The following is an 11424-nucleotide window of genomic DNA, read 5'->3' on the forward strand; positions in this document are numbered from 1 at the left end:
TAAAGCGAGAGCACTCTAAATCACTGGAGGGATTTAGCCTACATCTTCTTTACAACTTGGGTGGATTAACAGCCCTGTAGCAAGCATCATTCATCCTCTTGTCTGAAAACTGACTTGAGTCCAGGGTGAGAGACACCACCCAATCCAGGACCCTGCATAGGTGTGTGGAGACTGGGAAGGATGTGAAGACCAAGAAAGGTCTGAACATTTGTCCATACCCATTTCCTCTGTTTGAGAAGGCAGTAAAGGTGGTGACTCTCCTTGACGGGAAGGGTAGTTGATGAACCAGCCTCAGTTCTGTGCCTCAATTCACATCACAGGTTGGCCTCAGTTTTAGAGTGAGGTGAGTGAGCACAGAGCTTGTTCCAGGTGTGGGAGAAGCTGAGGAGCCTAGAGAGTGACTGGGTGGTTTCTCAGGGAGCTGTGTCCTACTGCTTGTCTCAGACTTAGGTTACCAACCTCTGGGTCTAACTGTAGACCTTCTGGCTGGTCTAGCACAAGCCACTTCATCTCTCAGTGCATCAGTTTACTTTTCTGCAGAAAGGGACACTAACCTCATTCAGAAAACCACCACATTTCAGCAAGATGTGGTTAATATTTTCTTTGTTTTCCTCTGAGGAAAAAGAATTCATGTTGATGATTGAAGAGCAGGACACTGGAAAGGAAGGGACTCCTTCAGCATCTACCACTTCATGTCCCTCAGTCAATAGCTAGATCTTTAAATAGTAGATAACATCTCACAACATGCTAAACCTTGTCCAAGGTGTTGTAGATCAAGTAGAAGTTCTGTTTCAATCTCCAGAAAAGCAGACACATCCACAGAGCTCTTTGGTTTGCCTTCAGGACTCCATAAATTTGAAAGTTAGATGTGCCAAAATAATATTATTTTCAGTTCCACCAAAGAATACACCAAAGGTTGAGGGAGAAGAGCAGATCATCATAAACTGAGGTATCTGTTTTCAGGGAACCAGAATACATAACTGCTTAGACCTTCCCAATTGTTTTAGTAGGACCAATTGTAGAAACACGGGAGAATTACAAATTTGGAGCAGTTCTTCAAAATTTTTCCAACACTGCTTTCTAGTACTTGGCTGTTTCTCATCTTAACTTCTTTCAGGATGCCTATAACACATCTGTTTCATTTCTTTTTGAGAACAGCTGCAGAGCAGTTTTACTAAGCTGCAGACAGGTTGCTTGGGGAATGAAAATGATTCCACAGGAACTCAAATAAACCCAAACTCCCTGCACTGACAGTGCTTAAAAGTACTGATCTTGTTGTTTGTGTTTCTGGTTTTACAAGATTTCTAAAGGTCTCAATGAGCCATTTACGAGGCTAAGATCATTTGAGATGTGTTTCTTTCATGGTGTTTCCATCAGCAAGGAACTGAAATATCATGAGGAGACAGATACTGCATTATTTCAGGACCATACATGGCTCCTTGAAGCACTGCAAGAGCTGGAGAAAAAAACAAATGCAAAGATTCAAAACTCAAATACAAGCTGAAGGATCAGCTCATATTCTCAGGCCTTGCAATAATAAACCAGCAGAACACATACAAATTTTCAAATCCCCAGTGAGTTGTCATAGTTTTTCTGTGATCTTTAGATACAAGACATGACATTGTTCACTAATCTTTGCCCTGGTGGGTTGCTGCATTCTCACACAGTGCTAGATAGGTATTTTCAAGAGGAAAATGTCTGGGAGAACTGCCTGGGCCAGTGAACAGAGGACAGATGACATGAAATACACCACGTTTGAAGTGCCTACATCAAGCACTATCCTTCCCAGCTCCATTTCAGCCACTGGTCTCCCTGAAGATACTCAGCTCAGAAAGCTTTGTGCTTACCATCTTCTCCCCAATAGTACAGGCATTTTCAGGCTGACCCCTCCTTTTATAAAGATTTTAAGTCACCTAGGGGAGAAAAAGGCAACAACTGATAAGCCATAAGCCAGCTGCAACTTTCAGCTCGTCAGTAATCAGCAATGTGCTACAAGAGCCTTCCAGGAACACTCTGTAACTGGTTTTCACAGAAGTCCAAAGATAATTCCCTTGCCCACAATGCCATTTGATGCTGATAATCACCTCACTATCTTCCAAACCATTAGAAAGGCTTACTCCTGGGGCTGATAAAAACACCTCCAAAGAGTTAGAGTACTTGCCATGCATCAGATGGTGAGCACTTAAAACCCCTGGTGAAAGAGACCTGCACCCCCTCTAAAAGATTATCCCACTTTGGAAACACACTCCAGGAGTGCACACATCCATTCCCACCTAAGAGTAGAGAGAGATGTTGTTTGTTTGCTAAACAGCTCTGCTTCCTTCCTTGGTCATGATTAAAGGAAAGTATATTTTTTTCTCATACAACAGAAACACAACAGTTACTCTTTTCTCTGACAGGACACATACTTTTGTGCTATATGAAGGACTTATCTTCATACGAAAGCATATTTCTTCTTCCCCTTTATCAGCACTGCCCTCCCATGGGCATCAACACAGTTATGTAGTAACAATGGTGAAATACATCGTGCCTAACCGACTGGTTTTGCCTAATCGACCAACTACATGGGCCTGGTTTAGGGTAGATGTATCACCTTCTAGATTCCCTTAACTGTACCTCCACTGAGTATACTGGAAGTTTAGACACCCATTACATATGTAGACACTTACAGAACTATGGTCTCCCCTCTGTAGAGGACTGGAAAAACAGAATTATGCTGAGCTCATTGCAGACTGAAGGAAAGACCGGGGTTTTGTTTGTGTACTTCTCTCTAGACAGAGGGAAGAGAATCAGACATTACACTCTTCTTCTTGAAAGTGTTGTCATAGGAAAAGAAAGATTACTTGACCTTACCGGTATGTTCAGCCAAAATGGAGGAAATAAAAACAGCATTCTTGTTTCCTTGTCAACTCATCTCTTGAGATACAGAGACACCTTTCATGTTTCATAGAATTATAGAATGGTTTGGGTTGGAAGGGACCTTAAAGATCACCTAGTTTCAACCCTCTGCCATAGGCAAGGACACTTTCCACTAGATCAGTTTGCTGAAATGCCCATCCAGGCTGGCCTTGAACACTTCCAGGGAGGGGACATCCATGACTTCTCTGGGCAGCCTGTTTCCCCTGCTCAAAGCTAAAATCCGGCCATCAGCCCACTCCACATAAAAGCAGAAAGTAAACTTGCTTTTTCTGTGAGCTGACAACACTGCGAACCAGGGTGAGCACATATTGAACACAGAGCCAGAAGGATCAGAGACCACCAGCAAAACTCCATCAAATCAAACTGTGGCATAAATTCCCCCCCCAAAAAAAGTGGCAGAGGTGCCCTCATGTGAGGGAGTATCAGTTCTTACAGGACTGGCTCAGCTGTGCTCTTTCTGGGGCTTTGGACAGACTTGCAGATGGACTCACCAGGTAAGCTGAGCTTCTGCTTTGCACCACAGCAAAAAGTTCACAGATATCCACATTGCCACCAGCGTGCACTGGATTACCTGGCCATGCAGACAACCTGGAGCAATTTCTGCAGCTAGGCTGATGTCCAAGCTTCTTTATCCCACTAATAAAATAGCTGGTGTTGGCAATGCTTTCCAGAGAGATTCCCTGGGCTCTTCACATAAAGCAGTGTTTGAGGAATCAGGTCATGGCATAAAATACAGCCCACAGAGTAAACACACTGGAGAAAAACCACCAAGTTTGTGGAGTTGTGGGAGCTTTAACGCTGAGATACGCTGCCTTTTTAAGGCTTGGACTATGTCGTTGTGTGAGCAACCATGTGATATCAGTGATTTCAGGACTTGCTTAGCCATAGTTTTTGAGTCAGAGCCTCTGAACAATGTTTCTCCCCTCACTCAGAGCTTTCAAATGATTCAACCGAGTGAATCACTTGTTCTTGACCAATTGAAAGATTTATTTTATCAGGGGTCCAAGGGTGTCTCGTCTTTCTGTCCTGACTGAAAATTAATTCTGGCCTATCCAAGACAACAAAAAAATTGAGCCAGGCAGGAATCTGAACTCTCACAACAGATCTGCAAAAGAACAACCGCAAGAAAATCCAACACAAGCAGAAGATTCAGCAAATTAGCTTGCAGATGCATTTCCAAGCGACCACAATTCAGTTATTTAACTTCAGTTTCTCCTTCTTCTTCAGCCCATGTTGAAAGAAGTGTGTGCCTCATGCCTGCAGCCTGTCTACTCCATGGAGCGTGTGGTCACTGACAAAGTCTGTGTGCACCGCTCATGTTTCTGCTGCCAGGTCTGCGGGAGAAAGCTGAGGTGAGTGGCTGGACCCAGGTGCATTTATTTTCAAGGCTTGTCCATGTAGTTTCAATCACAACAGTCCAAGGGTAATTCCAACAGGGCAGGCTTCAAGAAATGAGAAAGGGCAGAGAGTTTCTGTGATACAATCTGCCTCTCCATCACTGGACTCCGAAGACTGCTCACCTCAAGCTTGTAGACACCTGCGGATCAGGAATCTGCATGAGCTGAAAATATAGGAAATATTTTCAGTTTGGGAATGCTGACATGGAATTTAACTGGAGGAGTAATTTGGATGCTCACATGTTCATGGAGTCAGGTAGGTTGGAAGGGACCTCTGGAAGTCTCTGCTCAGCCTTCTGTAGGTCCAGGGAGGGCAGGTAGCTCAGGACCATGTTCAGGAGAGATGTGAATGGCTCCAAGGATGGAGATTTCACAGCCTCTCAGTTGGGTCCCCTTCTTCAAGATCTGACCATGAGAGAAAAGTTTTTTTTTTCTCATACGTCATTGCAGTTTCCCACTTTGCAAATTGTTCCCATTGCTTTTTGTCCTGTTATTGTCCACCTCCAAAGACAGTCCAGCTCTGTCTTCTCTATAACTTCCCATAAAATAGACACACACAGCAGTGAGTTCCTTCCTCTTAACCTTCTCCTTATAAGACCCAGCCAACCCAGCTCTCAGCCTCTCCTTAGACGACACACATTCCAGGTCTTTGACCAGCCTTGGTGACCCTTTGCTGGACTCTTTCCAGTATGCCAATGTCTTTCTTGCACTGGAGAGCCCAAAACTGTACAGAGTACCCCACATGTGCTCCTTCAAGGGCCAAATACAGAGGAACAGTCACTTCTCTTGACCAGCTGGCTGGGGTCTTGCTAATGCAGCCTAGGATGTGGTTGGCTTCTCTGTCACAAGAGGACGCTGCTGGCTTGTTTGCAGCTTGTTAGTCACCAAGACACACTGGTCCTCTTCTGCAAGGCTCCTTGCCATCCTCTTGCCCCCCAACAGCTGTAGAGACACATTCTTTCATCATGAAGTTGTTGTATCATGGGAGCCCTGCACAGTTTTACCCATATGGTCCATGCTGTGCATACAGGGGAGAGAGATGAAGGGCTGGTGTGAAGCCTGGCCTGTAAATGAGAAAGGGACAGCACATAACTTGGACTACAACTCCCAGAGGTATTGCAAGGAAATATTTAATTTTTCATGTGTCTGGGTTTTTGAAAGAAAAATCAAACATCTCCCCAGAAAACAGACACTGCTTTTGAAAGGTTTCATTCTACAAACCCCCTCCCTTCCCCGATGGTTTCCACTGAAAAACAATTTTTCTGCAAACCTGTCCGTCAGTGCTACTGTTAATCCTTCCCTCCCACACAGCCAGCCACTAACAGCTATGCCAATGTGTGTTTTCCAGCTTGCAAAACTATGCTGCCCTCCATGGGGTGTTTTACTGCCAAGTCCACTACAAGCAGATGGCTGGAGCTAAAAGCAGAAGCGAGACGGAAAGGCTGGAGCACCGGCTAGGAGGCCACCAGGTTCGGCACATGGCAATGGTAGGCAGAGGACCACAGCCCCAGGACTGGTATAACGGGGCCAAAAAGCAAATTGAAACAAGAGAGAAACCCACATCCTTCAATGCACGGTGGGGCTTGGAGCTGGGTAAACACAGGCAAGAGCTGAACAATACATCTGTCCCATTAGGGAGCAAGCTCAAAATGGTCTGGCCGCCTTCAGAGACAGCCTTGTTGGCTGTGGATGGAAAAGTTGGAGTATGTTCCTGGAAAAAGCCTGCACTGAGCCTGCAAACCAACCAGGCTGTGGGCAGCAGGGCAGGTAGGGTGATGCTCAGGGGTCAGGAGGGAAAATCAGTGGCAGAGGCAGTGGTGGAGAAGGGAAGCTTCTTACCCGGTGTCACCTATACCAAGCGAAAAAAGCAAACGTGTCCCTGGCCCAATAGCAGACAACAGAGAGATGGTGAAAAGATTGGGGATGAGGACGTGCCCAAAGGGAAGCGAGGGGGGAAGGTGTCCCAGCGAGTGGCTGCGATCCAGCAGGACAAAACCCTGTTGAAGAGGGGACCTGTCTCTGCCTTGTCCCCTCTAGTCCTGGAGCCCGTGACACCCCTGCCTCGTGGATCGCTTGTTGTCCACCACGCCAGATGTCAAAGCACTAAACCCACCAACTGGATGTACCTGGGGGGTGCAGGGGGCCGCATCCACTCTGCTGTAGAGATCCCAGTGAAGGAGAACGAGGTCCGTGGGTCTCTAAGCACACCCAACGAAGGATGTACCATGCCTGTGATGACAGATGACAAGCCTGAACTGACCATAGCTGCCCCAGCTACTGCAGAAGACAAGCATCATCTTGGGGAGAGAATGAACAGCCCACAGCCCACCTGTGTGCCAGTAGAGTCTGGAAAGAAAACCACCACAAGTATAGAGTTCAAATGTGGAGCTGAGGGTGTTGTTTCCCCTGAAAATGAAGCTGACGAAGCCCATTGCCTGTCTGATGTGCCAAGGACCCCTTCTGTATCTTCTGGCTCCCTGGAACCAGAAAGTCTGAGTGTGTCACCTGAGATCACTAAGCAGGTGAATGAGAAATCAAAGATAAACACTAATAGGTTCCTCGGGAAACAGGTACGAGGAACTTTGGGGGAAAATACGCAGCCATCCAGCATAAGTCATTTGCCTGAAACTGAGAGCAAAAGGGCAGAATTTGATAAGGCGAAAGAACTGAAACCAATAAGTACATCAGAGTTTCTGGGAGAGCCTATTCCTGAGCATATGTTTCAAGAAAACAAAGCAGAAAAGAGCAGAGTCTCTTCACCTGGTTTGCCAGATAAGACAGATGACCACAGTGTGTCCTCTCTACAAGAAACAGAACCTCAGGGCACATGTGGTGCACTGATAACTAACCCTCACAAGGATATTTTTAGACATGATATAAACTCGCCTGGCAAGGATTTTCCAGTGTCAGCAGACACACCTCTGGAAGGAATCTGTGCCGTTCAGACCTCACGTGATGAAGTCAACAACTCCAAATCAAACGATCCCAGAGAAGTTCTTAGTGGAAACGTCTTTCACATTTCCGAGCAACCAACCAATACATTAGACTCTTCCAAACTGAATATATCCTTAGACAAATCCAGAGGTCATCCAATGGAATTGAAACTGCCAGGGGAAAGCACTGAACCTACAACACCTGGTGCCCAGAGCAAAGAGACTGGAAGCAGCCAAGCCTGCAGAGAGATGTCAGGTAAAGGTTTCAGGCTTGGGAAAAACCCCTTCACTACACTTTTTGGTTCTCAAGACAAAGGCAGTGCTCCCAAAAAGGAAACAACAACCCAAAGGAAAGCCACTAAGCCCCAGTCAGCCCTTGTCACTTTATTTGGTTACTCCTCAGAGGAGAAGCAAAGTCAACAAGAAAAACCTGCAAGATCCTCAGAACAAACAAATATTGATGACAGGCCAGAAGAGCCCCAGGAGCTCCTCAGCGCCTCCAGCCAAGCAAAACAAAAGTCCTCCAAGAATAATCAGCTGCCGCAGCCAGAAAATGTGGACATCTTTATCCAGGAGAGCTCTGGAGGCTTCTCAGACTCCAATGAGGGCAAGGAGACCAATGTCCTATTTCTAGCTCCCGGCACAAATATTTCATGTGACAATAAACATGAGAGAACTGAACTTAACATTCATGACCAACTGGCTTTCAATAGTCAGGTTTGACAGCAATGGGACAGCAGTTGGCCCTCTCTGATGCCAGCACATGAAAATCAGAAAGAAGCTGCAGTGACCTCAGAAAGTGGAACAAACCTTCTACATCCTCCTCCAGAGTTTATGCCTGCAGCTGATAACAGGAAAAATCTCATCAGGGAGGGTAATTATCACGATACTGATCTGTTAGAAGTTCAGAAGCTATTGGGTTTGGATGTCCACGACACAGTGATAGAGGATGGGACATCCTTTTCACCAGGCAATTCAGAAAAGTTACCCAAGGAAGGTGACCTTCAGTTAGACAACGTGGATTTTCTGGATGACAATAACTCATTCTTTTCCGGAGGAGGGGATTTTCCCAGCATGGCAAGTAAAACCCCAATTTCAGACGTGCAAAATTCAGAGGCAGAAACTCCACCTTCCTTCGCTCCAAGTACTTCCAAATTATGCCAGGAAATCCAAGCAGAAACAAATGCCCCACTGGTGCTGTGGGACACCTCCAGCTTCTCACTTCTTGCTGGACAGGATGAGATGAATATTAGAGATTTGGAAGGCATTCAGAGCTGTGCACTGGTGCAGCAGTTGGATCCACAGTGCCAGCCTCCAAAGACTGCGGGAGATTATACATTTGGATTGGGTTTCAATGCTGAAGGCTCAACAAATGAGCATTCATATACACAGGAAGACAATATTCCTTCTATGGATGTAATCACCAGCCATGCTTCTGAAACCATTAATCAGGTTATCTTTGATGCTTTCAATGCGGATTTAGCCAAAATGGGCCCAGAGGCTTCAGAGAAAATGAACAGGAGTAGAAAACCATCAGGAGTTGGAGAAGATTACACAAGTCTCTCTTCTGCAAATTCAAATGTATTAAATGATGGTCTTGTAGACCAGGAGTTCTTTATATAGTTGAAAAAAAAAGATTGACAAAGCACCTCCTACTCCTGTAGCACAAGTTAGCTGATATGGGACAAAAGTTGATTCATGAAATCAATTTAGAAATCCCTCACTCCTCTGGCATGAGACAAATTCAGTTGTGGGTATGTTGATTTATTAATGGATTAAGGAGATAAATTTAAGATCTCTATCCTGGCCACAGTGGGTCAGTACTCAGTTCCTGTAAAAGAACATTGCAAGAACTGACTTCAGTGTGAGGAATCTCCAAGGAGAGACCAACCAGCATCACATTCTCTGCACCCAGGGGTGTTCTGCAGAGAGGATCTTCTACACAATCTGCTGCCAAGGTCTCTCAGGGGATGGCAACTGCCTGCATGGCAGAGGGGAGAAGGACCTCCAAAGAGATCCAGCCAGCAAGCAGCCATGAACAACAAGCTAATCAAGAATGAGAAACTCAAATGAGAAGATAATGCCATTGTCAGGGAGGAACTGAATCCTTGGCCACATGAGCACAAGTAAAATGCAATGGGCAAAGGCAAAGCTGAGGGTGGTGAAGATTTCCCTCCAAAATAGGTTTAGGTGTTCACAATATAAGCATTTAAAGGTAAACCAGATGCTTAATCCTACATCAGAATCAATAGAGAATTAGTAAGTGCAGCCAGTGCAGTCTGGGGAGTGATTCAACCCATCCTAAACCAGACTACTGCATTCAAAAAGCAAACAGAGCTCTCTGGATTGTAGAAACTGTGTCTATCCATCTCCACTAACTGCAGCACAACCTTAGGTATCTATTGTTCATATAGACAACTCCATTTAGACATCCAGAGACTAATCCAACCCAAAACACCATACATCTTTCCACCATGTGGCTTGCCTACACTTAATATCTCACTCCCCTCATTATATTTTTCCTTAAGTAGACAGCAAAATTGTTTCACATAGGAGGTTGCCATCATTAGCCTCATTGTACAATGATGAGGAAAGATAAATGAAATTACCTTGCCAAGGTCACCCCATGTGCAGGGCAGAGGGGGAAAGGGAACCCAGGTCTAAAGTCTCGGGGCACGGGAACATTGCTACATCTGCTCTGCCAGTGTGGTTGCACTCTGACCCTCCCCAGCTGTCCTTTGCTGCCATAATATAAATGTTATAGGAGTTAACAACGATACTAATGATAAACAAGCTCAACAGAAACCTCAGAGGGTCAAAGCAAGAACACGTGTATTGTGGAAAGGATTGTGGTGCATATCACTTCACCTGTTTTAATCAGTTGTCTATAATTAAAAAAAAAAATATATATAATAAAAATTAAAAAATGAAGGTGTTAAAACAATTAATTTTTAAAATAAATTAAAATTTAAAACCATATCCCTGCCTCACTAGTGCCAAAATAACCCTGGGTCTGTTGGATCTGCAGGAGGAATGAAGCTGCTCAGTGACTGCATCTGGTGCAAAGCAGTGTCAGTGTTTTGTGCAGGGAGTGTGTCCAAACACCGTGAAACAGGGAAAAGAGGGATGTCCTTGAATGTTACATGACTCATTAGGTGTTGAAATCAGTCTCACCTTGGGATGGGGCAAAAGACTTGGGAAAGAAGTTCTGCCATGTCACAGCTTTGCCTAAAACCTGGTCAAGCTGTGTTGAAGAGATGGAGAAATGAGACCTAAAGGCTTTTAGGGATTAAGCACCTTTCAGTGAAGCCAGTGGGAAATGGGTGGTCAGTTACCTGTGCCAAAGATGCTCTGAGTGACACCCCAGACCAAGTGGTCACCAGCACTTGACACCCCCAAGCCTCTCACTGGTGGGACTAAAGAGGAAGAGAGAAACGTAGAAGTACCACAGCTGGTGGGTACAAATCTGTCCTGATCACAATTCACCACAACATACAGGTGTCCAAATAAGCCTCCAGCCACAGTCACTCCTCACGTACAGAGCTGTGAAAGAGAAAAGTCAAGTCCATGAATTAGTGCATCAATGCCTACTGCCCACACCAGCCTTCCTCCCCAGGCAATATTTTCTCTCTCTGAACTATTCCCATGGATGCTCTCTCCCTTCTTCTAGTCCTTGACATTTGCACATGGATGTACAGCATTTCCAGTTGTCCATCCCAGATATTCCCTGAGACCTGCTGGCTTCTCATGACCTCCAGTAGAGGCTTTTCCATTTTTCAAGAGGCTTTGCAAGTTTTAGTGATCCACCTGGGCAAAACTGTCACTCAGTGAGAAATAAGCACAGAAACTCTAATCAATTCAGCAGGACAGCGTCAAAATGCCTCTACCACAGCAGATCTCCTCGGCCAAGTCATCCCACAACATGGCCAGGGACGGATTCAGGGCAGAAAGGAACCTCTGGAGGTTGCTTAGCTCAACCTCCTGTCCAAGCCATGTCTCTGAATAACAGCAAGTCCTCTCATCCAAGGATGTGGATCCAGAGACCAGTGATGTGTTTGGCTGTGTGGTGTGTGCATGATACACATCGCTGGTGTGAATATGCACAACTCTAAGTAACATTTACTCCTCCCTTCCTTTACTCCCAAGAGTTTTAACTGGTATGGCCTCTCCCTCCA

General features: G+C 45.4%; 1 protein-coding gene across 1 annotated transcript; it reads left to right on the top strand.

Moving 5' to 3' along the window:
* Positions 1 to 50: 50 nt before the first annotated feature.
* Positions 51 to 10560, top strand: LOC309436681 (uncharacterized protein). Its single transcript, XM_082046057.1, has 2 exons — positions 51 to 4271; positions 5665 to 10560. The coding sequence occupies exons 1-2, from the start codon at positions 4150 to 4152 to the stop codon at positions 7970 to 7972; spliced, it is 2430 nt and encodes an 809-aa protein (XP_081902183.1). The 5' UTR covers positions 51 to 4149; the 3' UTR covers positions 7973 to 10560.
* Positions 10561 to 11424: the final 864 nt, after the last annotated feature.

The sequence above is a fragment of the Streptopelia decaocto genome (genome assembly GCF_964273445.1).
Source record: "Streptopelia decaocto genome assembly, chromosome: 2".
NCBI classification, from domain to species: Eukaryota; Metazoa; Chordata; class Aves; order Columbiformes; family Columbidae; genus Streptopelia; species Streptopelia decaocto.